The sequence below is a fragment of the Hyperolius riggenbachi genome, chromosome 3, assembly GCF_040937935.1.
Source record: "Hyperolius riggenbachi isolate aHypRig1 chromosome 3, aHypRig1.pri, whole genome shotgun sequence".
NCBI lineage: Eukaryota > Metazoa > Chordata > Amphibia > Anura > Hyperoliidae > Hyperolius > Hyperolius riggenbachi.
In genome coordinates, this window is record NC_090648.1 from 421,784,227 (window position 1) to 421,809,977 (window position 25,751).

General features: G+C 44.3%; 1 protein-coding gene across 4 annotated transcripts in view; it reads left to right on the forward strand.

The window, feature by feature from the left end:
* The window catches only part of TCERG1 (transcription elongation regulator 1), an 89,719-nt gene that overhangs the window by 3,889 nt on the left and 60,079 nt on the right, over window positions 1-25,751 (forward strand). For 2 of the 4 annotated variants that reach the window (XM_068277547.1, XM_068277548.1), the window contains exons 2-6: window positions 11,250-11,481; window positions 13,252-13,434; window positions 14,476-14,992; window positions 16,873-17,118; window positions 19,726-19,788. In XM_068277547.1, coding sequence (XP_068133648.1) covers window positions 11,250-11,481; window positions 13,252-13,434; window positions 14,476-14,992; window positions 16,873-17,118; window positions 19,726-19,788 — 1,241 coding nt within the window. The remainder of the gene's footprint in view (window positions 1-11,249; window positions 11,482-13,251; window positions 13,435-14,475; window positions 14,993-16,872; window positions 17,119-19,725; window positions 19,789-25,751) is intronic. The other 2 variants (XM_068277549.1, XM_068277550.1) reach the window with 1 other exon arrangement.

Below are 25,751 nucleotides of genomic sequence, written 5' to 3' on the forward strand. Positions count from 1 at the left end.
GATTTGAGACTGGGGCGGAGGTTCACCTTCCAGCAGGTCAACGACCCTAAACATAAAGCCAGGGAAAGAATGGAATGGTTTAAAACAAAACATATCCATGTGTTAAAATAGCCCAGTCAAAGTCCAGATCTAATTCCAATCGAGAATCTGTGGCAAGATCTGAAAACTGCTGTTCAAAAATGCTGTCCATCTAATCTGACTGAGCTGGAACTGTTTTGCAAAGAAGAATGGGCAAGGATTTCAGTCTCTAGATGTGCAAAGTTGGTAGAGACATACCCTAAAAGACTGGCAGCTGTAAAAGGTGGTTCTACAAAGTATTGACTTGGGGCTGAATAATTACGCACATCCAACTTTGCAGTTTTTTTTTTTTTTTAAATGTTTGGAATCATATGATTTTCGTTCCACTTCTCACGTGTACACCACTTTGTATTGGTCTTTCACGTGGAATTCCAATAAAATTGATTCATGTTTGTGGCAGTAATATGACAAAATGTGGAAAATTTCAAGGGGGCCAAATACTTTTGCAAACCACTGTACTTGCCTGATGGATCCTCATGTTTGATGCCCACATTCCTGTGGGAAACAAAGGTAGATGTTGAGTGTCAAGCCAGCCTTGTCCAGTACCACAATCTTTTTATGCTGCTTTGCAGGCACCTCTACGCTGTGAAGGTGCCCATACACTTGTCGAATTATTTTATTTTTCTCCCCCCCCCCCCCCCCCTCCCTCACAGATCTATTGGAGTTTGATGCCCCATTATGGCCGCTCGTGTTCCTCTTGTGTCCTGTCTTTATCCCCTCTGTACCCCATGACCTCTCTGTACTCTTTGCTCTCTCTGCACGGACAGAGAGGTAGAATTGCACTCCCCTAAAGGATTATTAGGAACACTATACTAATACGTGGCCTTGATTCAACAAGGTGCTGAAAGCATTCTTTAGAAATGTTGGCCCATATTGATAGGATAGCATCTTGCAGTTGATGGAGATTTGTGGGATGCACATCCAGGGCACGAAGCTCCCGTTCCATCACATCCCAAAGATGCTCTATTGGGTTGAGATCTGGTGACTGTGGGGGCCAGTTTAGTACAATGAACATATTGTCATGTTCAAGAAACCTATTTGAAGTGATTCAAGCTTTGTGACATGGTGCAATATCCTGCTGGAAGTAGCCATCAGAGGATGGGTACATGGTGGTCATGAAGGGATGGAATTGGTCAGAAACAATGCTCAGGTAACCCGTGGCATTTAAACGATGCCCAATTGGCACTAAGGGGCCTAAAATGTGCCAAGAAAACATCCCCACACCATTACACCACCACCACCCTGCACAGTGGTAACTAGGCATGATGGATCCATGTTCTCATTCTGTTTACGCCAAATTCTGACTCTTATCGATACTCATCAGACCAGGCAACATATTTACATTCTACAACTGTCCAGTTTTGGTGAGCTTGTGAAAATTGTAGCCTCTTTCCTGTTGATGAGTGGTACCCGGTGGGGTCTTCTGCTGTTGTAGCCCATCCGCCTCAAGGTTGTGCATGTTGTGGCTTCACAAATGCTTTGCTGCATACCTCGGTTGTAACGAGTGGTTATTTCAGTCAACGTTGCTCTTCTATCAGCTTGAATCAGTCGGCCCATTCTCCTGTGACCTCTAGCATTAATAAGGCATTTTCGCCCACAGGACTACCGCATATACTGGATGTTTTTCCCTTTTCACACCATTCTTTGTAAACACTAGAAATGGTTGTGCGTGAAAATCCCAGTAACTGAGCAGATTGTGAAATACTCAGACCAGCCTGTCTGGCACCAACAACCATGCCACGCTCAAAATAGCTTAAATCACCTTTCTTTCCCATTCTGACAATCATTTTGGCGTTTAGGAGATGGTCTTGACCAGGACCACACCCCCAAATGCATTGATGCAACTGCCATGTGATTGGTTGATTAGATAACTGCAATAATGAGAAATTGAACAGGTGTTCCTAATAATCCTTTAGGTGAGTGTGTAATACTGCACTGCACAAGTACCTCCGGTTCAAAGGTTGCTAACTAAATCTAGATGCAAAAACCAGGGCTGTAGAGTCGGAGTTGGAGCAATTTTGGGTACCTGGAGTCGGTGGTTTCAATAAACTGAGGAGTCGGATGATTTTTGTACCGACTCCACAGCCATGTTGCAAACGCTATCAGAGTGGGTTACAGTCAAACTGAGCCTCTCAGCAGAGAACAGACGCATAGGGAGTGTCTGCAAACATGCCCGCACCTCTAGCTTTTGTAATTTTTGTAATTTCTATAAGCATTGCACACCGTGACCCTAACTTGAATTTGGTTGGACGTCCACCCCTGGAAAGATTGTTAAAGTACCTCTTAACCAGGGTTATATTTTTTTAAATAAAGCCTATGATGGGCTAGATTACCTTTTACAGAAGTGGCCTGGCTCTGCTAATTGCCATCGGGGTCCCCTCCGTTCCCGGTCTCCATATTCGAGTGAATCCTTCAGTATGATATGAAAACCAGGAAGCTCTCCGGGTGAATTGGAACTGCGCAGGTGCAAGTTCTGATTCTCGCGAGCACAGAGAAACCAAGTGCTTGTTCATGACCACTTTTTCACTGCGCAGGTACAGCTGAAAACGAGCGCCTGCGCACTTCACAATAGCTCTGACTCTGAGGAATGTTTTTTTTTTTTTTTTATCACAGGTATGGTTCCCTTTAAGCCTCATCTACACGGGTAGATGAGGCTGCGATCCGGCGGCTCGATTAGCCGCCGGATCGCATCTTCCGCGTCCCCCGCATTCGATTCCCCGCCGGCGCCGCTTATCTTCTGCTCGATTCCCTGCCATTGTCCCCTCGCGGGGAGCGAGCAGGGGATCGGCGGTGGGGAGATCCGTCCTGTCGGATCTTATCAATCGAGCCGCATCAGCGGCTCGATTGATAAGGAACATCGCGGCCGCATCTACGCGTGTACATGCGGTTTTAAAGAAAAACATTTCTTTTTTTACAGCTTACAGAACTCCTGCAATAAATCTGCAGTGTATTCTTCCTGCTTTCATGGAAGCAGACAAAGTGTTAACATCCTGTGTGTGTGTGTGTGTGTGTGTGTGTGTGTGTGTGTGTGTGTGTGTGTGTGTATATGTATGCATATGCATGCTGAGTCCGCTGAGGACTGACAAATTTCTGTGCTGACACAGCTGAGAGATCAAATTACTTGTGAATTTTTTTTTTTTTTTTTTTTTTTTTTGCAAAAATTCATCCACAATATAAAAAAGCATTACTTCAAGTCGTTGCTGCTGAAGGGTGTTGAGCAAGCTGTTGAGACAAGTTTGCTGACCACTCAACCCAATCCAATAACTTGCACCAGGGAGTCAAACCAGAACACTCGGATGCCTGAATGGGTGTAAACATCTAGCAGAAGTCCAATAAGATCCGTGTCTTATGCTCGGTACACACGATGAGATTTAATGTCAGATAAATTATTTTCAACATGTCCAGTCTGTTTTCTGGAAAATCTGGAAATCAGATTGGATATGTTGGAAATAATTGATTGGGCAGTAAATATGCCGGAAAATCTCATTGTGTGTATCTAGCATTTTAACCTGGATTTTTAAACAGTAAGTTTTTATTCACATACAGCAGTTAACAATAGAGCACAACATTTAGGTCAGCATTTGATAAAGGTCACACTGACCGAAATGTTCACTGCGGTATGTGAATGAAAGCTCATTGCTTACAAATCCATGTTGAGTCCCGGATCTTATTGAATCATGGGTTGTTTTTATTTTCACACATGGCTTTCATGTTGATGATGATTAATTATTATTTCAAATAAATGAAGACACCGTGGAAATTGCTGTATGTTGTTTTTAGACCTGCCAAACACTAGAGGATTTTTTTTAATGCAAAACCTTAGAACTGGAGACAGTGGTACTGTCTCTTCATAACAGTATGTTTGTGTGTGTGTGTATTTGCTGGTACTTTGAGTTTGTGTGCTAGTAAAGTGCCTATGTGTGTTGGTATTACACTGGTTTGAGCAGGTGATAATCAGTAATACTCTAGCGCAGGGGTACGGAACCTATGGCTCGGGAGCCAGATGTGGCTCTTTTGATGGCTACATCTGGCTCACATACAAATCAGTAGGGGTTGATTCACTAATCTACACTGCTTAAACAGCACAGCTTAGTGTGGCAGCGCAAGTAAAATTTTCAAAGTAGGCACTCTACTGCTGTAGCGTGCACTGCTAACTTACTTGCATCCCACTCTGGGACAACTTTGTAGGACCCCCGCACTTTGATTAGCCCAATAGACTGCCTGTCCTTTGACTGACAGCCTATTGGGCCAAAGTGTGGGGATCTCGTCCTACAAAGTGAATCAACCCCCAAGTCAGCTAGCTAATAGTACAAGCTGTTAGTCTGTATTTCTCCTGTCTGGCTCTTGGGGATATTGCCGATGTTGCTGAAACCCAAGAGAAGCTGAAGACGTGTCGGATGCTTCCGCTGTCCGGCGGATCAACTGTACACATCACCATGGCAACAGGGACGTGAGCCCTCTGATGCGCACTGGCCCAGTTTGAAACCTATTGTATGGCTCTCACGGAAATACATTTTAAAGTATGTAGTATTAACGGTACTCTCAGCCAAAAAGGTTTGCTGACCCCTGCTTTAGTGTGTTCATTTGCTATTGTTCCCTACTGTTTCATGTAGACCACGGTATTGTTCATATTTAAGGTTGAGTTCTCCTCAGATGTCTAAAGATGCTTACACTTCATGAACTTATGTTGCCCGTCGGGGCAGATCCCCTTAGGCGACATCAGACGCATGCCAGGCACAATGTTTTGGGCCAACATGCCTTTAAAGCCTCATCTACATGGTACCATTTTCTGTCAGTTCGACAGATCTATTAGATAATTTCCAACCGTTCAGATCGGATTGCAATAGATTTTGGGTACTTATCAATGCAAAATCTATCACAAAATTGATCAGAAACAATTTGGACGTCTACACTCGATGCAATTTCTTAATAGATCACCAGAAATGGAGCTGTCCTGATCTGCTGAGGTGAAGAGTTCCATAATGTAGCAGCGGCATGACAAGGCTCTGGGACCAAAGGTTTTCAGGTAGACTCTGGGTATGACTAGATTATTAGAATCTGTGGATCTGAGATTGCAGGGTGTGCTACACAGCTGCAACATTTCTTTTATGTATCCAGGGGCCAGATTATGTAGTGATTTAAAGAGACTCTGAAGCAAGTCTCCATTCTCTTTTTTTTTTTTTTTTTAACCTATATTCATATTAAGCCCCATAAGCACAGCTAAACCGCTGCTATCCCACGGCAAAACGAGGGGTTTATAACCCCCCCCAAATCCCCTCTCCTTCCTCCGGGGAGCGCTTCCTGCTTGAGGCGGAGCTACAGCCATAAGATCTGCCTCAAGTGCGTCAATCCCAGCTGATCGCCGCCTCTCTCCCGCCCCTCTCATCTGCCTTCATAGAGAGGGGCGGGGGAGAGGCGGAGATCCGCACTGCGATTGTTGCGCATGGAGACAGAGCTACAGCTCATAGCTCTGCCTCCAGGAAGTGCAAAATCCACGACCAAGAAAGCCGTGGATTTTGCAGGGGAATTTGGGGGGTATTAACCCCTCGTTTTGCCGCGGGAAAGCAGTGATTTAGCTGTGCTTATGGGACTTAAAGAGAGTCTGAAGCGAGAATAGATCTCGCTTCAGACCTCATATATAGCAGGGGCACGCGTGCCCCTGCTAAAACGCCGCTATAGCGCGGCTTAACAGGGGTCCCTGTCCCCCCAAACCCCCTCCGTGCAGCGGGGGAGCGCTTCCTGGTTGGGGCAGGGCTTACCGCCGCAGCCCTGCCCCATGTGCGTCTGTCAGACGCGTATCTCCGCCTCTCCCCCGCCCCTCTCAGTCTTCCTTCACTGAGAGGGGCGGGGGAGAGGCGGCGATGCGCGTCTGATAGACGCGCTGGGAGGCAGGGCTGCAGCAGTTAGCCCTGCCTCCAGGAAGAGAGACAGCCAGCGACCATTTTCCGACCATCTTTTGCGGGGGGTGGGTTGGGGGTGAAGGGACCCCCGTTAAACCGCAGGAAAGCGGCGTTTTAGCAGGGGCACACGTGCCCCTGCTATATATAAGACCTGAAGCGAGATTTAGTCTCGCTTCAGTGTCTCTTTAATATGAATATATGTTAAAGAGAATTGAGACTCGCTTCAGAGTCTCTTTAAATGTCAGTAGGCCGATCTTGAATAGGATCCTTCACTTTAGAGGTAGCCAGTGAAGGGAGTGCAGGAGTGGTGCTATGTGGCAGTGACAGGGTTGGTTGGTTGGTTAATGCTGGGTACACACCATACAATTTTCTGTTAGATTTAAGGTGGCCATACACTCGTTAGATTAGCAGCAGATAGATCATCAGATTTCTGATCTATCTGATGTGTTTAGGAACATTTTTTTTACTAGGAACAGATTTCCAATAGATTTCAGTTGGAAATCGATCTGATGGCATTTTTTTTTTTTTTGCCATCCGATTTCCATTAGGTCCAATGCAAAATAAGCAATCTCAACAGATCGACCTAGATTTTCCAGCATGTCAGATCGATTGAAATCGGCCACAAATCAATTGATTGGTCAATCGATTTGCGATCTATATCGATTGGCCGCTAATCGTCTCAGTGTATGAGTCCCTTTACCTGCCAGATAGATAATTGCCAACATGTTGGACATTATCTATCTAACCATCTATCTGCCTAGCAATTAGGCAGGAGATAACCAGAACACAATGCACCAGAAATAATGACCAGTCTCTAAAGAAAATAATCTAAAGGTGGCCATGCACATAAGCCCAATCTACACTATACGATTCTTTGTGCGATTCGATTACGATTCTACTTACGAGCCGATTAAATCTGACATGTCCAATCGGGATTCTATTTGCCTTTGCAAAATAATGGTAAATCGAATTGAATCGAATCCAGATCGGAGATTTCGGATTTAATCGGATCGTAAATAGAATCGTAATCGAATCGCACAAACAATCATATTCTGTAGATGGGGCTTTATAGATTTGCAACAGATTCGACCATCAAATAGATTTCTGTCAGATGCCTATCAGGTTGAATCTGACAGGGATGTATCTGATGTGTGCCACACTCTAGGAACAGATTTCCAATAGATTTCAGAATTAAATCTATTGGAAATCTATCTAAATGCATTATTGGACCATTAGATCCAATGCAACTGTATGTGCCGTCGATCTGCTGGCAGCAACAGATCGACCTAGATCTTCCATCCTGTCAGATCAAATCCATTGAAATTGGCCACAAATCGATTGATAGATTTGAAAGAATCGATTTCTGATCAATACTATAGAATTGATCGACGGCTGATATTGACCAGTGTATGGGCCCCTGAACAGAAAATCTCATGCTGGGAATACACAGCTCGATTCTGAGCTGATAAAATAGCTCGATAGATAATTTCCAACATGTCCGATCACTGTTCGATTGTTTTGCCGCTCGATTTCTCATTGAAGTGAATTAAAAAAAAAAGAAAAAAGAAAAACGAGCGGAAGATTGAGTGGGAAAAACGATGGGGCACAGAATCGAGTGCCAGAATCGACCCGTGTATTCTCAGCATAACAGAAAATTGTATGGTGTGTACTAGGCATAACAGTCTGGCAGTAGTATTCTGTATCATCTGTAGGCAGTACAAATCCTTTTTTGGAAGGCCAATGTAGAGAGCATTACAATAGTCCAGTTGGGATGTAATGAAGGCAGACCCTTTTTATTTTTTTTTGTAGGGGGGGGGGGGGTTAAGGTACTTGATTTTTACGATGTTCTTCAAGTGAAAATAGGGTGATTTCACGATTTCAATATGTCAATGGGAGAATTTTTTTTTTTTTTTTTTAAAAGCTCTGGAGGACAATAAGCGCTCAGATAAGTGCTTATTGTGTGTCTGAGCACGCAATGTTTTTTTATTTGCTGTGCTGTGACATAAATCATAGCACTTTCATCCCCCTTTTGCGTCCCCCGTTCTGCTCAGCAGAAATTCAACTGGAGCATAATGCTGATGAGTGGGGAGGAAGTTTCAGTACTTCCTCCTCTTGGTAACGCCCCCTCCACTCGCCACTAATAGTTCCAAAGTGCACAACTCGCCGGAGAGCTGCACTGTGTGCGACCTTAAGGTAATTTAGCTCAGAGCGATAGTGTACTAGTGTATTAGTGCACTATCATTCTGAGTTAAATTACCTTAAGACCGCACACAGCACAGCTTCCCAGCGTGCTGTGCACATAGTAGCTAGTGGAGGGGGTGTTCCTGAGGACAGGCAGAGGTGAGGTTAGTTCTGACACTTCCTCCCCGCCCATCAGTGACCTCCTGCATTTCGGCTGAGCAGAGCGAGGGACAAGGGGGAGGATGGTACTGTGCCGCCTGCGCAGGACGCTATTGCGGACAGGAACGATTACGCGTTGGCAGGGATGTGCAGGCGCAGTAGCCCACCGAGTCAGGTTAACGGAAACTAGCTGGCAGCAGGGGAACCGAGGATCTTTTAGGACCGGCACAAGGTGGCGGCTGCAGGGGGCTGGCAAAAGCTCCAGGAAAGTGAAACATTTTTATAGGTGACTTGTGTATCCCTTTAACCACTTAATCCACCACTACATTATATCTACGTCAGCTGTGGCACCCTGCAAGCCACAGCCACGTAGATATACTGACCTGTTTGCAGCCCTGCTGTGCACGATCGGGTGCGCTTCAGAGCGCACCCCCGCCACTGTCAGCTGCATTACTAATTGGCGAAAGGGAACATGTTCCCTTATAGCCAATTAGACCACCCCCCTCCCATGAACGATCGCTGCAGCAGTCAACTGCAGCGATCCTTCATCTGTCCCCCTCCGTTCACAAATAGTTTAAAAAATCCACCAGCAAGCAGCCTCACTCACCTTACCTCGTTCCTGCGACTATCCTGAAGCCTGATCCTCCTATCCCCGTTCTGCATTCAGCCACGTATTGTCGGTAACCCGGGTCCGGGCTTGATGGCGTCATCAAGCCGGGACCCAGGTTACCGGCAATATGCGGCTGACTGCAGAGCGGGGATCGGAGGCTCGGGCTTCAGGATAGTCGCAGGAACGAGGTAAGGTGAGTGAGGCTGCTTGCCGGATGATTTTTTTTTAAAAAAACCTATTTATGCACCGAGGGGGCTGCCTGATGGGGGGGGGGGGGTATTTAAAAGGGGGGATGTTAGACCACTGGGGGACATCTGGCTAACTGGGGGGGGGGGGGGAGTGTCTATTAGTCAGGCACATCTGGCTACCCTGGGGGGGGGATAATCTAATACCGGGGGCCCATTTGGCTATAATAGGGGGCTGGTGCTAATCCCGGGGGAACATCTGGCTAAAATGGGGGGATGCTGATCCCAGGGGCACATCTGGCTATAATTATGGGCACGATTCTTAGGGGAGCATCTGACGATCTATGCTGGGGGTGGCAAATGCAGGGGACACATGACTATACTGGGGGGGCTTATATTGGGGACATATCTGACTATCCTGGGAGGGGCTGATACTGGGCACACATCTGGCTATCTATTCTGGGGGACATACTAGTGGCATGGTTTTTGACAGTAGCACTTTTTATTTTTAAGCTGGAACCGGTAAAAACTGAGATCATGCATTTTAATTTTTTTTTTTCCATTAAAATAAATAGAAAATATTTTCTTAGTAAAAAATACCCCCCAATGAAAGCCTAGTTTGTCTTGAAAAAAACGGTATATAGATCATTTAAAGAGAGTCTGAAGCGAGAATAAATCTCGCTTCAGACCTCATAAATAGCAGGGGCATGTGTGCCCCTGCTAAAACGCCGCTATAGCGCGGCTTAACGGGGGTCCCTTCACCCCCAAATCCCCCTCGATACACCGGGGGAGCGCTTCCTGGTTGGGGCAGGGCTAACCGCCGCAGCCCTGCCCCACGCGCGTCTGTCAGCGCGTATCTCCGCCTCTCCCCCGCCCCTCTCAGTCTTCCTTCACTGAGAGGGGCGGGGGAGAGGCGGCGATGCGCCGCTGACAGACGCGACTGGAGGCAGGGCTGCAGCCGTTAGCCCTGCCTCCAGGAAGAGACAGCCAGCGACTTTTTCACGACACACTTTTGCGGGGGGTGGGTTGGGGGTGAAGGGACCCCCGTTTAGCCGCGGGATAGCGGCGTTTTAGCAGGGGCACACGTGCCCCTGCTATTTATGAGCTCTGAAGCGAGATTTATTCTCGCTTCAGAGTCTCTTTAAGTGTCATGAGTACGGATAAAGTTATTGCTGATTAACTAGGGTCATGGCTAAAGTGTCAAAACGGCTCTGGTCCATAAGGGGGAAACAAGGACTGGATGCAAAGTGGTTAAAAACAAGGTCAGGGGTATTTTAATTTGACCATGCATTATAAAATATTTAGTCCAATTGGATATTAAAGCGGACCTGAACTCAGAACTTCGTCTCTTTTCTAGAAGATAAACAGCAACATAATAACCTTTAAACCGCCAAATTGTGTTTATTGCTGGCGCACATTGATGCTGTGAACAGCCCCGAAAATCGACCTGCAGGTGACATTCAATGATCAGGGTTGGTGGTTCTTCGGCCAACAATGCATGTGATATCTATCATACTGTCGGTCACGGGACAATCGCAGTTTGATCAGCGCCATTGTCAACTTGTCTATGGCCAACTCTAATATAGATCTGGACAAATCCCAGTAGTCAGATAGCCAATCCAGCTTTTAGATTATAACTAACTTCAGAGCTTTTGTTCTGTCTACTGGTAATTTGTCTGGCACCAAAAATATTCTTGAATGCCATATCCAGTTATCTACGGTACTAAGCAAACATTTTAAAATGGCCATAGGTGTATATGTATTGAAAGTATGCATAACTAATCCATATGATAGACTGTGGGCCCTGGCGCGAGGGAGAGCATTTTGAAAGTCATTTTCATTTAGAAAAAAACACCTGCATTAAAATCGTGGAAGAATAGCCGCCATTGCGATTTTTATTTATTATTTGTTTTTGTTTTTTTGTTTAATTTCTAAAAAAGGGATTGCGGCTATTTTACTGCGATTTTAGTTAAAGTCAATCCTTTGTGAAAATAAAAACGACCCACAAACCGCTCCGGTGTGCCAAGGCCCTCAGCTTGTTTTTTCAGCCTGAGCTCTGATGAGCATTTCCTACCTTTGTCAAAATACAGATTAAACTATGAAGCATTGCCTTACATCTGTTTTACTTTATTCTAGGATGGCACAACAGCAGCAGCAGGTTCTGCGGTTTCGAGGTCCTGCACCTCCACCGACTGCCGTCCTAAGAGGTCCGCCTCCACTTTTGCGGCCGCCTCCTCCGTTTGGTATGATGAGAGGCCCTCCACCACCTCCACGGCCTCCATTTGGTCGTCCCCCATTTGATCCGAGTATGCCACCTATGCCGCCACCTAGTGGAATTCCTCCTCCATTAGCTCCTCCGCATCTTCAGGTAAATAGGTTGTAAAAACTATATTACCCAAGAGCTGCAGCTTGTCGTCCAGAAATATGCTTCCTGGCATGGCATGAACCGTATTTTGAAAAGATGCCCTTTTTTCGTGCAATTGTGCCTGTTTGAGATGCTTGAGGAAATATTATTTAGGTTGCAAACTCTAAAATAAAAAATTGACAGTTTGTTTTGAAGGAAAACTGCAGGATGTATCAAACCTATACCCCAAGTTATGTCAGCTATTGCAATTATTTGTATGTTTTACCTTTTCTTGATATACTTTTGAAGATGATCAAAAACAGCATTTGTGCTTCTGAAAACACTATCATGGTGATTATAAACTGACCTTTAGAAGCCCTTCTCACATGCGTAAATGTAATAAGGGCGCCAGAGTATTGGTAAACGTATTGATGTTCTGCTGCTTAATGACGATTGTAAAAAAATCGGTAATCTTTACTGATTTACTATGACCTACCCCTACTCTCACACAGAACCCTCCCTCTACCGATGCCTAACGGGACTCAGAGTTGAAAAAATAAAGATTTTATATTTTATATATACCTGGGGCTTCCTCCAGCCCCATCCGCCTGGATCACTCCCACGCCGCCATCCTCTGCTACCTGGGAACCGGGTCCCGTCAATCTACGCAGAAAAAGTGCGCCCTGTACGTATCTGGCAGCTTCTGTAGAGTTACGCAAACAGCGCACTTCTTACATTAGACTGGTTCCGACTGACGGAAGTGCGGGGACCCGGTACTGGAGCTGCAGACATCAGAGGACGGCGGCATGGGAACGATCCAGGTGGATGGGGCTGGAGGAAGCCCCAGGTATGTATAACATCTTTTTATTTTTCAGCTCTGGTACACTTTTTAAAGGGAACCTAAACTGAGGATATGGATTTTTCCTTTTAAAATAATACCAGTTGCCTTACTCTCCTGCCGATCCTGTGTCTCTAATACTTTCAGCCACAGCCCCTGAACAAGCATGCAAATCAGGTGCTCTGACTGAAGTCAGACTGGATTAGCTGCATGCTTGTTTCAGGTCTGTGATTCAGCCACTACTGCAGCCAAAGAGATCAGCAAGACTGCCAGGCAACTAATATTGTTTAAAAGAAAACATCCATATCAGTCTCAGTTCAGGTTCCCTTTAACCTCCCTACCCTCCTGGTGGTGCCTAAGCCTCAATCCTCCCCCCATCCCCGATTCCTGACACTTGACCCTCTGCCAGGTGGTGCCTAACCTTAACCTCTATGGCCCCCACTATTTATCAGGCCTGGCGACGCTATTTTATCAGGTGTGTCCCAAATTTAGAACTATTGCCACTAAACGCATCTATGGCGGCACAGTGCTGCGGGCATCCTTTTTACCGGCTTTGGTCACACACTCCCCGTCATATTGCAATAAATAGCTTCTGCTGGTCCCAAATTTACATTCCACTTAACGCAATTGATCTGACTGGCAAGTGTGAACAGATCCTATTTATAAAATGGGATTTGTCAACTGTCAGTTTTTTCCATTGCGGCAAAGTGGACAAAAAAAAAGGTTTGTTTTCTGCTATAGTGGGAACCAAACCTTAGACTAATTTAATAAGACTTTCCAGTGCTAGTTTGTACATCAGCACAGCAGCATTGGGCATGTCTCAAAAAATTCTACATTATCTTTACTCAACTAGTACATTGTTGCTGTTTTCTATGAATATTTGTTAAAATACACAATAACAATAATTTTCTGTAATACTTATGTTCATTCATTTTACACTTTTGTAATTTGCTCAGAGACCGCCATTTATTCCACCGCATATTGGAAGTATGCCACCCCCAGGAATGTTGTTTCCACCAGGAATACCACCGGTGTCTTCTCCAACGCCAAATCCCAGTCCAAACACTGCTCCTACACAGGCACCTACATTGCCTCCCAATGAGGAAATCTGGGTAGAAAACAAGACCCCAGATGGCAAGGTTTGTATTGTATTTATACTTCTGCGATTATTCGGCTTCTGTGATTATTCATAATGGAGTAACACAGAACCAAAACATGCCTGTGAACCTAAATGTCCTTTCTGGAAGTGGCTCTGTGTATTGTGCTTTAAGTCTAGATAGGTGTGCTGGTTCTCAGTGATATTCCCTCAGAGGACTGTATTTTAGGGGCTCTGTGTATTTAAAAAAAAAAACTGACACTTACCTGGAGCTTCTACCGGCCCCCTGCAGCTGTGTCATCCCGCGCCATCCTCTACGATCCTCTGTTCCTCGCCGCCGGCCACGGTCCAATTAGTTGTCTAACTAGACGAATGCAACTGAGCAATGAATGCAATACTTGCTAAGAAAGCAAATACTGATAAATTTGAGGCTCATGATCTGCTCACAGGAATCTACTCAGGCTCTCGTGGTCCTTTGTCTGTATGGATAGGTGTGCAGCTGCAGAGTAGCACAGCTAAACAAAGGTATTCAAACTTAAGTCGCGGGCATCTAAATCTACCTGTCCTCACTGCGGCTTACATCCACGCATTTATCCAGCAACTTCTGAACTAGCCACTAGAGTTTCAAGCTCACTGTGGTCGTATGACATTTTTGCCTTGTTCAGTTTTGGATTTAGTTAGGATTTAACTTGTATCTAAGCTCTGTATTTGATTTTTATATAGTAGCTATATCCTTCTATAATAATAGGCTTGTTTTTATATAATAGTTAAGTTACATTGTCTCTGTGAGGTCCCATTCCTCAGATATTCTGATAGCCTCTTGTAAATTCACTGCCAGTCTACCACGGTATATGGCTCTCTAAATCTTCCTCCTGTCACCTTGTGAAGTGTAAATAGTTTTATCTCTGAGGGCTTAGATGGCAGCCCATATGAGACAGATCAGCAAGTTTACATGGCAATGTACATTCATAATTTGGGAATGCAGAACATAGCAAAGCTGAGATGAAGTGAATAAAGGTTAAGTTCAGTTTTGATTTAATTTTGCTTGTTCTCGCTCTCTACCTCTCTGTCTCTTTCTCCCTAGGCTTATTTCTACAACGCCCGAACTCGTGAATCTGCATGGTCTAAACCTGATGGAGTTAAAGTTATCCAGCAGTCCGAACTAACTCCACTAATGGCTGCACAGGCAGCTCAAGTTCAGGCTCAAGCTCAAGTAGCCCAAGCTCAGGCCCAAGCTCAAGTAGCCCAAGCTCAGGCCCAAGCTCAGGCCCAAGCTCAAGTAGCCCAAGCTCAGGCACAGGCTCAAGCCCAGGCGCAAGCTCAGGCACAGGCACAGGCTCAAGCCCAGGCACAGGCGCAAGCTCAGGCACAAGCCCAGGCCCAAGCTCAGGCACAGGCCCAAGCGGTTCAAGCACAAGCTCAGGCGTCTCAGGCACAAGCTCAAGTGCAAACTCAACCTGCTCATGTGCAGACTGCTACAGGTGCCTCTCCTACTACTACGTCTAGCCCTTCAATGATGATATCTACGTCTGCAGCATCAACAAGCCAGTCTGCTTCAACTAATACTACCACCTCTAGCTCTGTGTCACAGGTGGCACCTAGTAAGTAACTTTTCCAAGACTGTATTTGCCCTGTTTCAGTAACATACTCTATTTTTTTTCCATCTATTTTAAAATAGATCAGCAGTAAGAACAGTAAAGACGACTGGTGGTAAGGTGGCATACTAGGCAGCTTTAACATGATACTAGCACTATCCGGGCTCTACTGCACCACAGGTGGTCCCTGATATCAGCCTGTCTGCATTATCTTCTGACATGTTAAGATGGCCATACATCTAGCGATTTTGCGGCCTGATCAATCATGCGATTCGATAATAGTTGAAAGTATCAATTGAGCAAGCTGGAAAATCTAGGTCAGACATACTGGATTTGGTGTGCGGCGGTAACAGCAGGCTATATCGGGACGAGTGATTAACGCAACGGAACCCGTGCCCACCGCCCCCCCCAAATATTAATGTGCCTTCTGGTATCCGTACAGAACATCTCTTACTTGACCGGCCACCATAAATGTCCAGCGACTCCTGCTTCCTCCATTAGCATCCCATGTGGCCACCGCATATAGCAATGGGATGTGTGTGACGACATATGCACCATGTGCTATGGGTGGCAGTCATGTCGGATGCTAATGGGGAAGAAGGCGCAGCTGGACACTCGTGGCGGCTGGACAGGTCAAAGATTTGAATGCAGTTAACATTTCGGGGATATCGGTGGATGCAGCGTCACAAGGCTGATTCCAGAGAGATTTCATGCTAAGATCAGCCTTTGGTGTATAGTTAGCTAACAGGTCTGTCTGATCAGATTCGATGCCTTTTGGTCGATCTGTATATACATTGCTAGATGTATGGGCACCTTTATACACAATCTCATTATCAACACAGAGGCTGATCTTCAGCCTCATATAGTAGAAAGCGTCAACTGGGCTCCAGCTGGAGTGTGCTGGGAATTAGTAGACACTGTTTAAACACTTCTGACTGCCCTTCGTTTCATACAGGGATAGAAGATACACCCTGCTTTTTGTTGAGGGGTACCCCTTAGTACTGGTTTCTCAAAACACATAATTACATAGTTATTTGGGTTGAAAAAAGACATACGTCCATCGAGTCAACCAGAGAACAAAGTACACCAGCCTGCTCCCTCACATATCCCTGTTGATCCAGAGGAAGGCGGAAAACCCTTACAAGGCATGGTCCAATTAGCCCCAAAAGGGAAAAAATGCCTTCCCGACTCCAGATGGCAATCAGATAAAATCCCTGGAGCAACATCATTGGGCATTCCTAGTAATTGTAGCCATGGATGTCTTTCAACGCAAGGAAAGCATCTAAGCCCCCTTTAAATGCAGGTATAGAATTTTGCCATTCATGATACACAGTGACACACACTCTCACTCACTGCCCATGCTGCCATTCACACTGAGTACATAGCAATGCACATCTGTCTGAAAGACTCTGCATGCTGCATTTCTGTCCAGCCCTGTGCACTGCTTCATTCAGGGTGATTGAACAGCGCTCCAAATAGCTTGCACGCGTCCTATTGGATGCTTTGCAAGCCTCATCACCACGCACTTCCTCCTTCTGGCTTAAAGGGGGAAGTGGCCGAAGTGAGGCTTGCAACCCGTCCAGTAGGACGCATGCAAGCTATTTGGAGCGCAGGGAGGATGCGGAATTATGGGTAACTAACACTTATTGTCCCCGCTGCACACCTGAGCTAATTAATGCTCATTTAAATCACGAATTTGAGTGTTTACACACTCGTTATTACTCGTGAGAGCATCACTGTATTCCTGTACCATGTTGTGAACAACAATTCTAATTCTAATATAATTTTTTTACCACAGCTTCACATTTTAATCACTTTTTTACCAATTAAGGATTACTTCAAATTATGCAGCTACTTTAACTAATAATGTATTTTGTTTTAAACAGGTTCATCTGCTCCTGAACCATCTCCGACTGTGTCTGCTTCTGTGACAACCTCTTCCCCAGTCAGTGTGGCAACTTCTCTGCCCACAGTCTCTTCAGTGCAATCTCTGCCTCAGGCTCTCTCTCAGACTTTGTCACACACAATCTCTCACACTTTGACACAAGCAACAGCAGCAATCCCAGCTTTCCCTCCAGTCATGGTACCGCCATTCCGTGTCCCCCTACCTGGAATGCCCATTCCACTTCCAGGTGAAGTATTGCTCTACAAGCATTTTGTGATTATCTTTGCACAGATGGGACTTCTTTTACTGTGTGTGCTGACTTTTAGCAGCAAGTATACACACACAGGAGGCTAAGCTTGTAAGACCAATACACTGCTTCTTTCTCTACTTAGCTTTTGTCTTATGTGAAAAATAAACTGCATTGAGAAGCATATGGAGGATGCTATCTTATAAACGACAGTTGCCTGGCTGTCATGTTGAGCTTTTGGCTTTAGTTGTTTTTGAGCCACATGCCTGCAACAAGCAATGCAGACAGTGGAGCTTTTTTTTTTTTTTTTTATTCAAAATGTATTGCTCAGATCCCTTTATGTAGCCCATTAATGGTACAATCGTGATTGTATAATTAATGTATCATCATTAATATAATGTGCACAAAGGGATGCAGACGTACCTGACAAACTTTGCAGCAGGATGGAAGCAGCTGGCTGGCAATATAACAAGACCATGGCTCTGAGTATTATTACTGCCTGAATCATAGCAGTCTGCAGGCTCTATTTTGTATTCATATAGTGCTGACATCTGCAGAGCACCTATTGTCACTGCTGTCCCTCAGAGGAGCTCATTATCATTCCCACCTTAGCCCATTATAGCTAAGCTATTAAAGCCTCGTTCACATGCTAGACGGTTCTCAGATTGCCGAATCATCTCGGCCAAGCACAAGCCATGGGTATTGTTCTCATCCACTTTGGTTCTTCATTCAAAGTCCTCCCCACTCCGTAGCAGCAGTATGCGTCACTAGCCTGCAAGCTAACAACGCTTATGCACAGCATTCTGCCCCAAACTGTTGCCCAAGGGATTGAGTCCTGATCTCTTTGGGGCGACAGTGCTCGTGGACATGTCCCTTAAAGCCTGTTTTTGGGGAAGCCAGTCGTCTTATGTTTTGGGATGTGGTAGAAAATGTAAGTGCACATGGGGCCCATATGCAATTCACTTTTTCACCTGAGGTGTCTCCTAGGAGATAATTTTCAGCTTCCCTTTAAACTAACTTTTTAGCATTTTACAATTGAAAAAGTACCCAAATGTTTGTGTAAAAGTACCATTACATTTATTTTGAGTATTTTCTTGCTTGCTGGTGGCTTAAAAGACATTTTATGACAAGTTGTGAAAATATCACGTAGGAGAAAAATCTGGAGAAAAAATGAATTGCATATGGGCCCTGGAGAGAGCATACTAACTCTATGCAGATAGCGTCCTGGCCCAGTTTCAATCCAGCGGGCCTCCAGCTAGTCATTCCGCTCTTGTTGAAAAGTGTGCCCTGGGATTTTTTGGGGGATAAGGAACATTGGGCTATGGCAGGTAAGACTTTCTTTACTAAGCAAAGCTATTAGGAGGCAAAGCGTTTGAGGATTTGAGCTTGGTGCCTGTTCGCTGTTCTGTGCGTTAATGTATGCATTTATTCCTGTGTGCTTCCATATTGTTTGTTCCACAGACTTTGAAAAAGTGTTTTCTAGCACACAAATTCATCATGTTCCATTCTTCTGAGTGAGCTGTTGTCATGTATATTTGTGGGGAAAATATGCCTGTTTTTGTTTTATTTTATTTTTTCAGGTGAAAAAAAAATGGTGGAAATTCTCACTTTAAATTAATGGCGGATGATTCTGTGCTTTTTATGCACATTGTGTTAGCACCATTCCCATCCTAGCATTTCTGAAAAACGTAACTTTCCTTCCCTATATAGCTCTGCTTGTAATACTACTAATAGGCCATAGATGGCAGTGTTTAATCACTTGTGTATACTCAGTATTATTATTACAGTCCGGAACAATATCCAGAATACCTTGTTTCCTGGAAGCTATTTAGTTTGTCTTCTTTCAGCCATAGTTTTTTGTACCTTACGACTTGAAGGTAAAGAACCACTATGATGAAAAACTGTAACATTTTAAATACTTGTGTTTAATTGCACGTGGCATGTAAGTTTATCCAATGCACTGTACATTAGTTTATTGCTAAGGTCAAATCAGACAATAATGAGGCTGTTGAAAGGTTAATAAATTTAGACATTGTGCCTGAATCCATCAAAGTCCCATAGTCCAGCAAGGTGTACTTTAAAGAGGTTGTCTACTTTACCAGTAAGCCCCATTTGAACTTTTTTGGTAATTGAAAGACATAGTCACCCCTAGTGTATAATTCTCCATAACAGAGGCTGCCTCCCCAGCATTTTCTTTCATGTAACTATGTAACTATGTCAGTGAGCAGGAACAATTGTGGCCATGGAGCAGTTCATGTTGCTGTACTGAATTGTCCTGGCTTCAAAGCTGCAATAATAAAAAAAATTTCCACATTTTTGTGTAATTCACCATCTGATCATTTTTGTATTGTGTGACAAGGTGATGTACAAGGAAGTTTAACCAACTGTAGTTTTAAGTGAAATTGACTTGTTGCTTTGTCAAGCAGTTGTCTTAGCTGCTGCTTCCAGTAATTTTCACGTCCTTGCTGTGTGAAGAAGTAAAGATGTTTTAGTTAGTTTTTAAACAAAAATTTGATATTTGCCTTGTTTTAGTTGTGTGCAGCCCCAGTGGTAGCAGACACATTGCAAGCTGCTGCGTTCAAACATGTTTGCATCTCCATTTTACAGGTGTAGCAATGATGCAAATAGTCAGCTGCCCGTATGTAAAGACAGTCACTACCACCAAAACCGGTAACTCTCTTTATACTGTTTGGTTTTTGTTTGGCATGATGGTGAATGCTATTATATATTTTGTTTTTATTACGCTTTTTCTTACCATTCCGACATTTGTAGTGTATCCCTCTTTTTAGTAGAATAGTCCTATAATATATTCATTAAGCGGGTAGTTGCCATGCATTGCACCCTAGGTTTATCTCACTAAAGCAGTAGATTTTGTTGTTGTTGTTGTTGTTTCAACACTTCTATTTTTTTATGTTTGTTTTAAGTGAAGTGGTGTTGCCTGCATGCCTGTGTGTGTGTGTCCAATTTTGGTGCAAACAAATGTCTTACCAGGTACCAGCATAGTAGTGTGTCAAGACATTGTTTCATGTGCCTATTAGATGTCCTGATTACTGTGTTGTGTAGTATACTATGTTTTATAGCATGATGACTTGTTTACTAACATTTGCCTGTATTGTTAGACATTTATAACTATGCAGCACCACTCACCGGGGCAGAAGCATTCTGGTAATCTGCTGTCTTTAACCTAGTGTACATATTCTCATTCCAGAATATTTAAACATCCTTAAAGCGGATCCGAGATGAAAAACTAACTATAACAAGTAACTTGTCTATATATCTTATCTAAAGTTTAGATAGTTTACACAGCAAATCTAGCTACAGACAGCTTCAATAGAATATGATTATTTCTTCCTGTGATACGACAGCAGCCATGTTGTTGTTTGTAAACATTACACACAGGCAAAAGCTTATCTGCATCTTTAGCACTCAGCCTAATCCCCCCTCCTCCCCCCTCTGCCTCTGAAATCTCTGGCTAGTAATGCCTCCCCCACCTCCTGCCCAGACTTAGCTCCCAAGAGCCCTTGCTACAGTGCCAAGGCTCTCTAAAAGGTTGTGGGCGAGGCTTGTTTAGTTTATAGGGAATTAGAGTATTAAAACAAAAGGGGCATGGCCTGGCCGAGAACGAGAATGGCCGCATGAGAGCTTGGCTCCCGTCCGTACCGGCACTATAGCGGGGGAAAACGGATATCCCAGGCATCCGCACAGCACTACAAGCCCCTGAGAGCACAGAGAGATGGCAGCGGCAAAAAAACAAAACTAAATCGCAGCGGAAACTCACGGAGTTCTTCAGTGCGGGAAGAAGGCAGTCTGCAGCCGTTGGGCAAGATGGCGCCGAGGAGCAGTCTTGTGAGGGCACAAGTCGCAATGCTAAAGCACAGAGGCAAAGAAATACAAGATCGCTCACTGCAGCGGCAGCCAAGGAAAAAGATACCGTCAGCCATGGAAATCGGGGTAAGCGAGCCGGCAATCCCCTCCAGAAACCCCAGCCAAACAAAAATCTGCCACCTCAACAACAAGAGGCTGTAAATATTGACGAGGATCCCCTCTCACTATTCCCCACCACTGACAACACAGTCACTGACACTATATTAAAAAGCATGCTACTATCCCTGCAAGACACGCTGCATAAAGAGATTACTAAATCCTCCAGAGAGTTACAAAAAGCTATAGATGACTTAGGAGACCGTACTGATCATATAGAACGTAAAATGGGGGCATTCTCTACTGCCCACAATGAGCTTGTGGATGCTCACAATGACTTAGAAGACCAAGTGCATTGGATGAAGGAAAAGTTAATTGATCAGGAAGATCGCTCCAGAAGAAATAACATTAAATTCAGGGGCATCCCAGAGTCAGTAAAGTCTGCAGATCTGGAAAATTTTGTCTTGAAGCTCTTTAAGATACTGCTTCCAACTCAGAAAGAAGACGATTTCATTATAGACAGGATTCACAGAATCCCCAAACCCAAAGCAGCACCAGAATCTGCACCATGTGATACACTTGCTTGGAACCACTTCTACCATATTAAAGACAAACTGATGTCGCAGATGAGAAAATCCCCTGACCTCCCTGAAAAATATAGACCTCAAGTTTTTTGCTGACATTTCTGCAATTACGGCGTCTCTCTGTAAAAGCTTCACGGAAGTAACCAAAAATCTCCGCAACTCGGGAATCGCATACCGCTGGGGCTTCCTGACCAAACTGCTTATCTCCTACCAAGGGCAGCTTACAATTGCCCACAAGCCGGAGGACGTGATGACTTATTCCACTATAAGGTGAAATAGCATAGCTTCGAAATGCATCTCCCACTGGGAATTGTCACAAAAGCTACTCCTTAGCTGGTACTACACCCCTGATCTCTTGCACAGACTCTGTCTCTAGATTGTATAAGGAGGATCTATTGGCGATGTCTTTAGGGTTAAAAAGTTTAGAGCCTTGGGCATTTAATAGGAATGGGATTTTAGATTTGATTCTTCTGCCTTTGATTTGTCTGGCTAGCATTGCTCCTGCTTTATTGCCCTGAGCGTAGAATTTGGCTCAATTCTTTACATATGGTAGAGCTGCCCCTTCCTACATTCCTTTTGGAAACAGGTATTCGCTCAGGCTTTACGCTTCCCTTTATTCCTGAGTTGGCAATTCTTAATTTAAATCTGAGCATCGTTTCTACTCGTATGAGAGTAATTGTAGTCCATATTCTCATAGCAGCAAGAGTAATGATATCTAGGTATTGGAAATCCACATCCACTCCGACTCTAGAAGAAGTTAAAGCTCTTGTGTCATTAAACCACAAATATGAGCACACCTTTGCTATTTCTAATAACTCAGGAATAAAATGCCAAGACAACTGGGCTGCCTGGGAAAAATATATATCAAGCAGCTAGCAAAACCATAAAAAAACACGCACACTAAGTGAACGTCCTATACTACCACAGAGAAGTGTTAGTTAAAATAGTCTCCTTAAATGCAAATAGGCTCAACCAAGTGGACATTCTAAGTGTTCCTTGTTATACTAAGTGTTCTGTGTTATTCTAATTGTTCTTGTTACTGTTCTCATACTGAATGACCCATTCCCCCTCCCCCCCCCCCCAATAGTAAAGGATCACAATTATGTAATGAGTAAAAGTCGGATCCACTTTAAAGTTAACCTAAGGTGAAAATGAAAGTCATTGGGAACTAATTAAAAAAAGAAAAAATACAGCCAGATACTTAAGGATAGCTCTAGGTCCTATAGAGCCTTCTCTCTCCTCTCTGTCCACATGTTGCAGCGACAGCTCCCTCATTTTAATCACCCGCCGTGGGGGACTTCGGAAGTCTTCGGGAGCAGAGTTCTACCGAAGACAAGGGGCCCTGTACTGCGCCTGTGTGACAGAGCGTGCTTGCACAGGCGAAGTACAGAGCCGTCTGTGTTCGGCAGCACTCTGGCTCCCGAAGACTTCCAAAGCCTCCTTTGGCGGCAGAAAAAACTGAATTTGACCAAATTGGTTGAATACTGCTACCGGGAGCCATCGCTGGAACGCGGGGAGAGGAGAGGGAAGGCTCTATAGGACCCAGAGCCTTCAATATTACACTACACTTTAAGAACATACTATGACCCTTATAACTAGATTACTAGGTGTACTATTTACGAGCTGTACTATCAAATGTGTGTACCTGAACTGAAATAAGGTAGTTTGCAAAGTTGCCTATAGCAATTCTTTTTCCTGCTCCTCCATGAGGATAGTAGTGCTGCATAGTTGTGCTTAGTGAATGTATTATTTGCTGTTTCTCTGTTACAATGAAAAATAATGCATTTAATCAAACAAATGTAATTAATGGTTTGAAATATTACTTGATGGTGCACTGTTGTGGCAAGATGCGGACCATGCCTTATCCATTTAGTTCTATACATTAAGATATTGCTTGACGTAGCTTGCTCCATTTGCTGGGTTACCATACTCTATATGGCTGCTACTTTCCAGATTATTACACGATAAAAACATGTTGAAGACTTTGTTGAAGGCCCACATGCTTCAAATTTGTCAGTTTGTGCAAACTTGCTGACTCATCAAATTCTTTTGCAGAAATCTCATCAAAATTTGAGAGATTCAAGGAGATTAAAGCTAACCCCCGTGTATATTATACATTCAACAGGTCCTCCTTTTTTTATGAGTTACCTGCAATTTCTTTGTGGGCTCTGAAAGTGTAAATAAATGTATTCCCCCCCCCCCCCCCCCCCTGTCCTTAAGTGTCTTTTTTTTTCCCCCCTTTCACCTTCTTAAAGCATACCTGAAAATTTTCATCTGCCATGTTAAGATAAATGTAAACGTATAGTACCAAACCTACTTAAAGCGGATCCGAGATGAAAAACTATAACAAGTAACTTGTCTATATATCTTATCTAAAGTTTACATAGTTTACACAGCGAATCTAGCTGCAAACAGCTTTAATAGAAAATGATTATTTGTGGTACAATGACAGCAGCCATGTTGTTTGTAAACATTACACAGAGGCAGGCTTATCTGTATCTTGAGCACTCAGCCTGTGAATAAAACCTAATCCCCCCCTCCTCCTCCCCTCTGCCTCTGAAATCAATGGCTAGTAACACCTCCTCCTCCTCGTACCCAGACTGAGCACCCATGAGCCCTTGCTACTGCCAAGGCTCTCTGAAAACCAGTGGGCGTGGTTTATTTAGTTTATAGGGAATTAGAGTATTAAAACAAAAACAAAAAAGTATTTGGCTTGAGGAATGCCCTATAAACAATAGGAAAGGAACACAATTATGCAATAAGTAAAAGTTCACCTCGGATCCACTTTAAAGAGGCTGTGTGTATATAAAAAAAAAAAAAAAAAAGTTCCCCTGTGGTGTAATCACCTCTGGATCCTATCGAGGCCTCTCCCCATCCTCCTCCGTCCCACGGGGGTCTTGCTGCAGCCCACTGAATGCACAGCCGGCAATTTGTCAGGCTGTGCAATATATACCTTTCCCTGTTCCAGCATGGGTGCTGTTGTGGCTCTCTGCTCGGCAGAAATAGCTGATCTCAGTTGGGTCCGCTCTACTGCACACTTGCGCCTGCACAGTAAATTGGACCCGATTGGGATTAGCTATTTCCGCTTATTTCCGAGCCGCTACTGCGCATGTGCTGGAGTCTGGAAGGTAAATATTTACATGTTAACTGCTCAGAAAGGGGCACAGCGAGACCATCGTGGGACACAGGAGGATGGGGGAAGCCTCGATAGGATCCAGAGTCTTCCTCTTCCTGAGGTGAGTACCCCCAGGGGAATTTTTTTTAATGATACAGATCCTCTTTAAAGGAAATTTAAAGCTAAACAAATTTGCCCAGTTTAACTTACCTGGGGCTTCTTCTAGCCCCCCTGTAGTCTTTGGTCCCACGCTGTCAATCTGCTCCGAACCCATCAGCAGCTATGCACCTCCAAAAGTTGCATGAACGGCCAAGGGCCATCCTTGTGCCTCCTTGTTTGTGCTCTTGTAGCTGGGAGTGTTCTGCACTTGCACAGTTTGTAAAAATTGCAACTACATGTCCACAAAATGGAGGAGGCGCACGGCCTGAGGCTGCACATGTGCAGTAGCCGACAACTGACTTTTAAAGGGGCACAGATGCCAAAGCGATTGGAGCGGAAGGACGGTGTGATACCAGTAGACTGCAGGGGGCTAGAAGAAGCCCTAGGTAAGTTAAACTGGGCAAATTTGTTTTACTTAAAGGACAACTAAAGTGAGAAGGATATGGAGGCTGCCATATGTATTTCCTTTTAAACAATACCAGTTGCGTGGAAGCCCTGCTGGTCTATTTGGCTGCAGTAGTGTTTGAATAACACCAGTAACAAGCATGTGGCTAATCTTGTCAGATCTGACAATGTTTCAGAAACCTCTGATCTGCTGCTTACTTGTTCAGGGTCTATGGCTAAAAGTATTAGAGGCAGAGGATCAGCAGGATAGCCAAGCAACTGGTATTTATAAGGAAATAAATATGGCGTCCCCATAGCCCTCTTGTTACAGTTGTCCTTATTATCTTTTAAATCATGTTAGGGCAGTGTTGAAATTTTCAAAAAGTCATCAGTTCTTTGTAGGAATAAACTGCAGCCATGGCAGTGTGATGTTTTATCTGGCTGAAACATCATACCTAGATTTTTCAAAG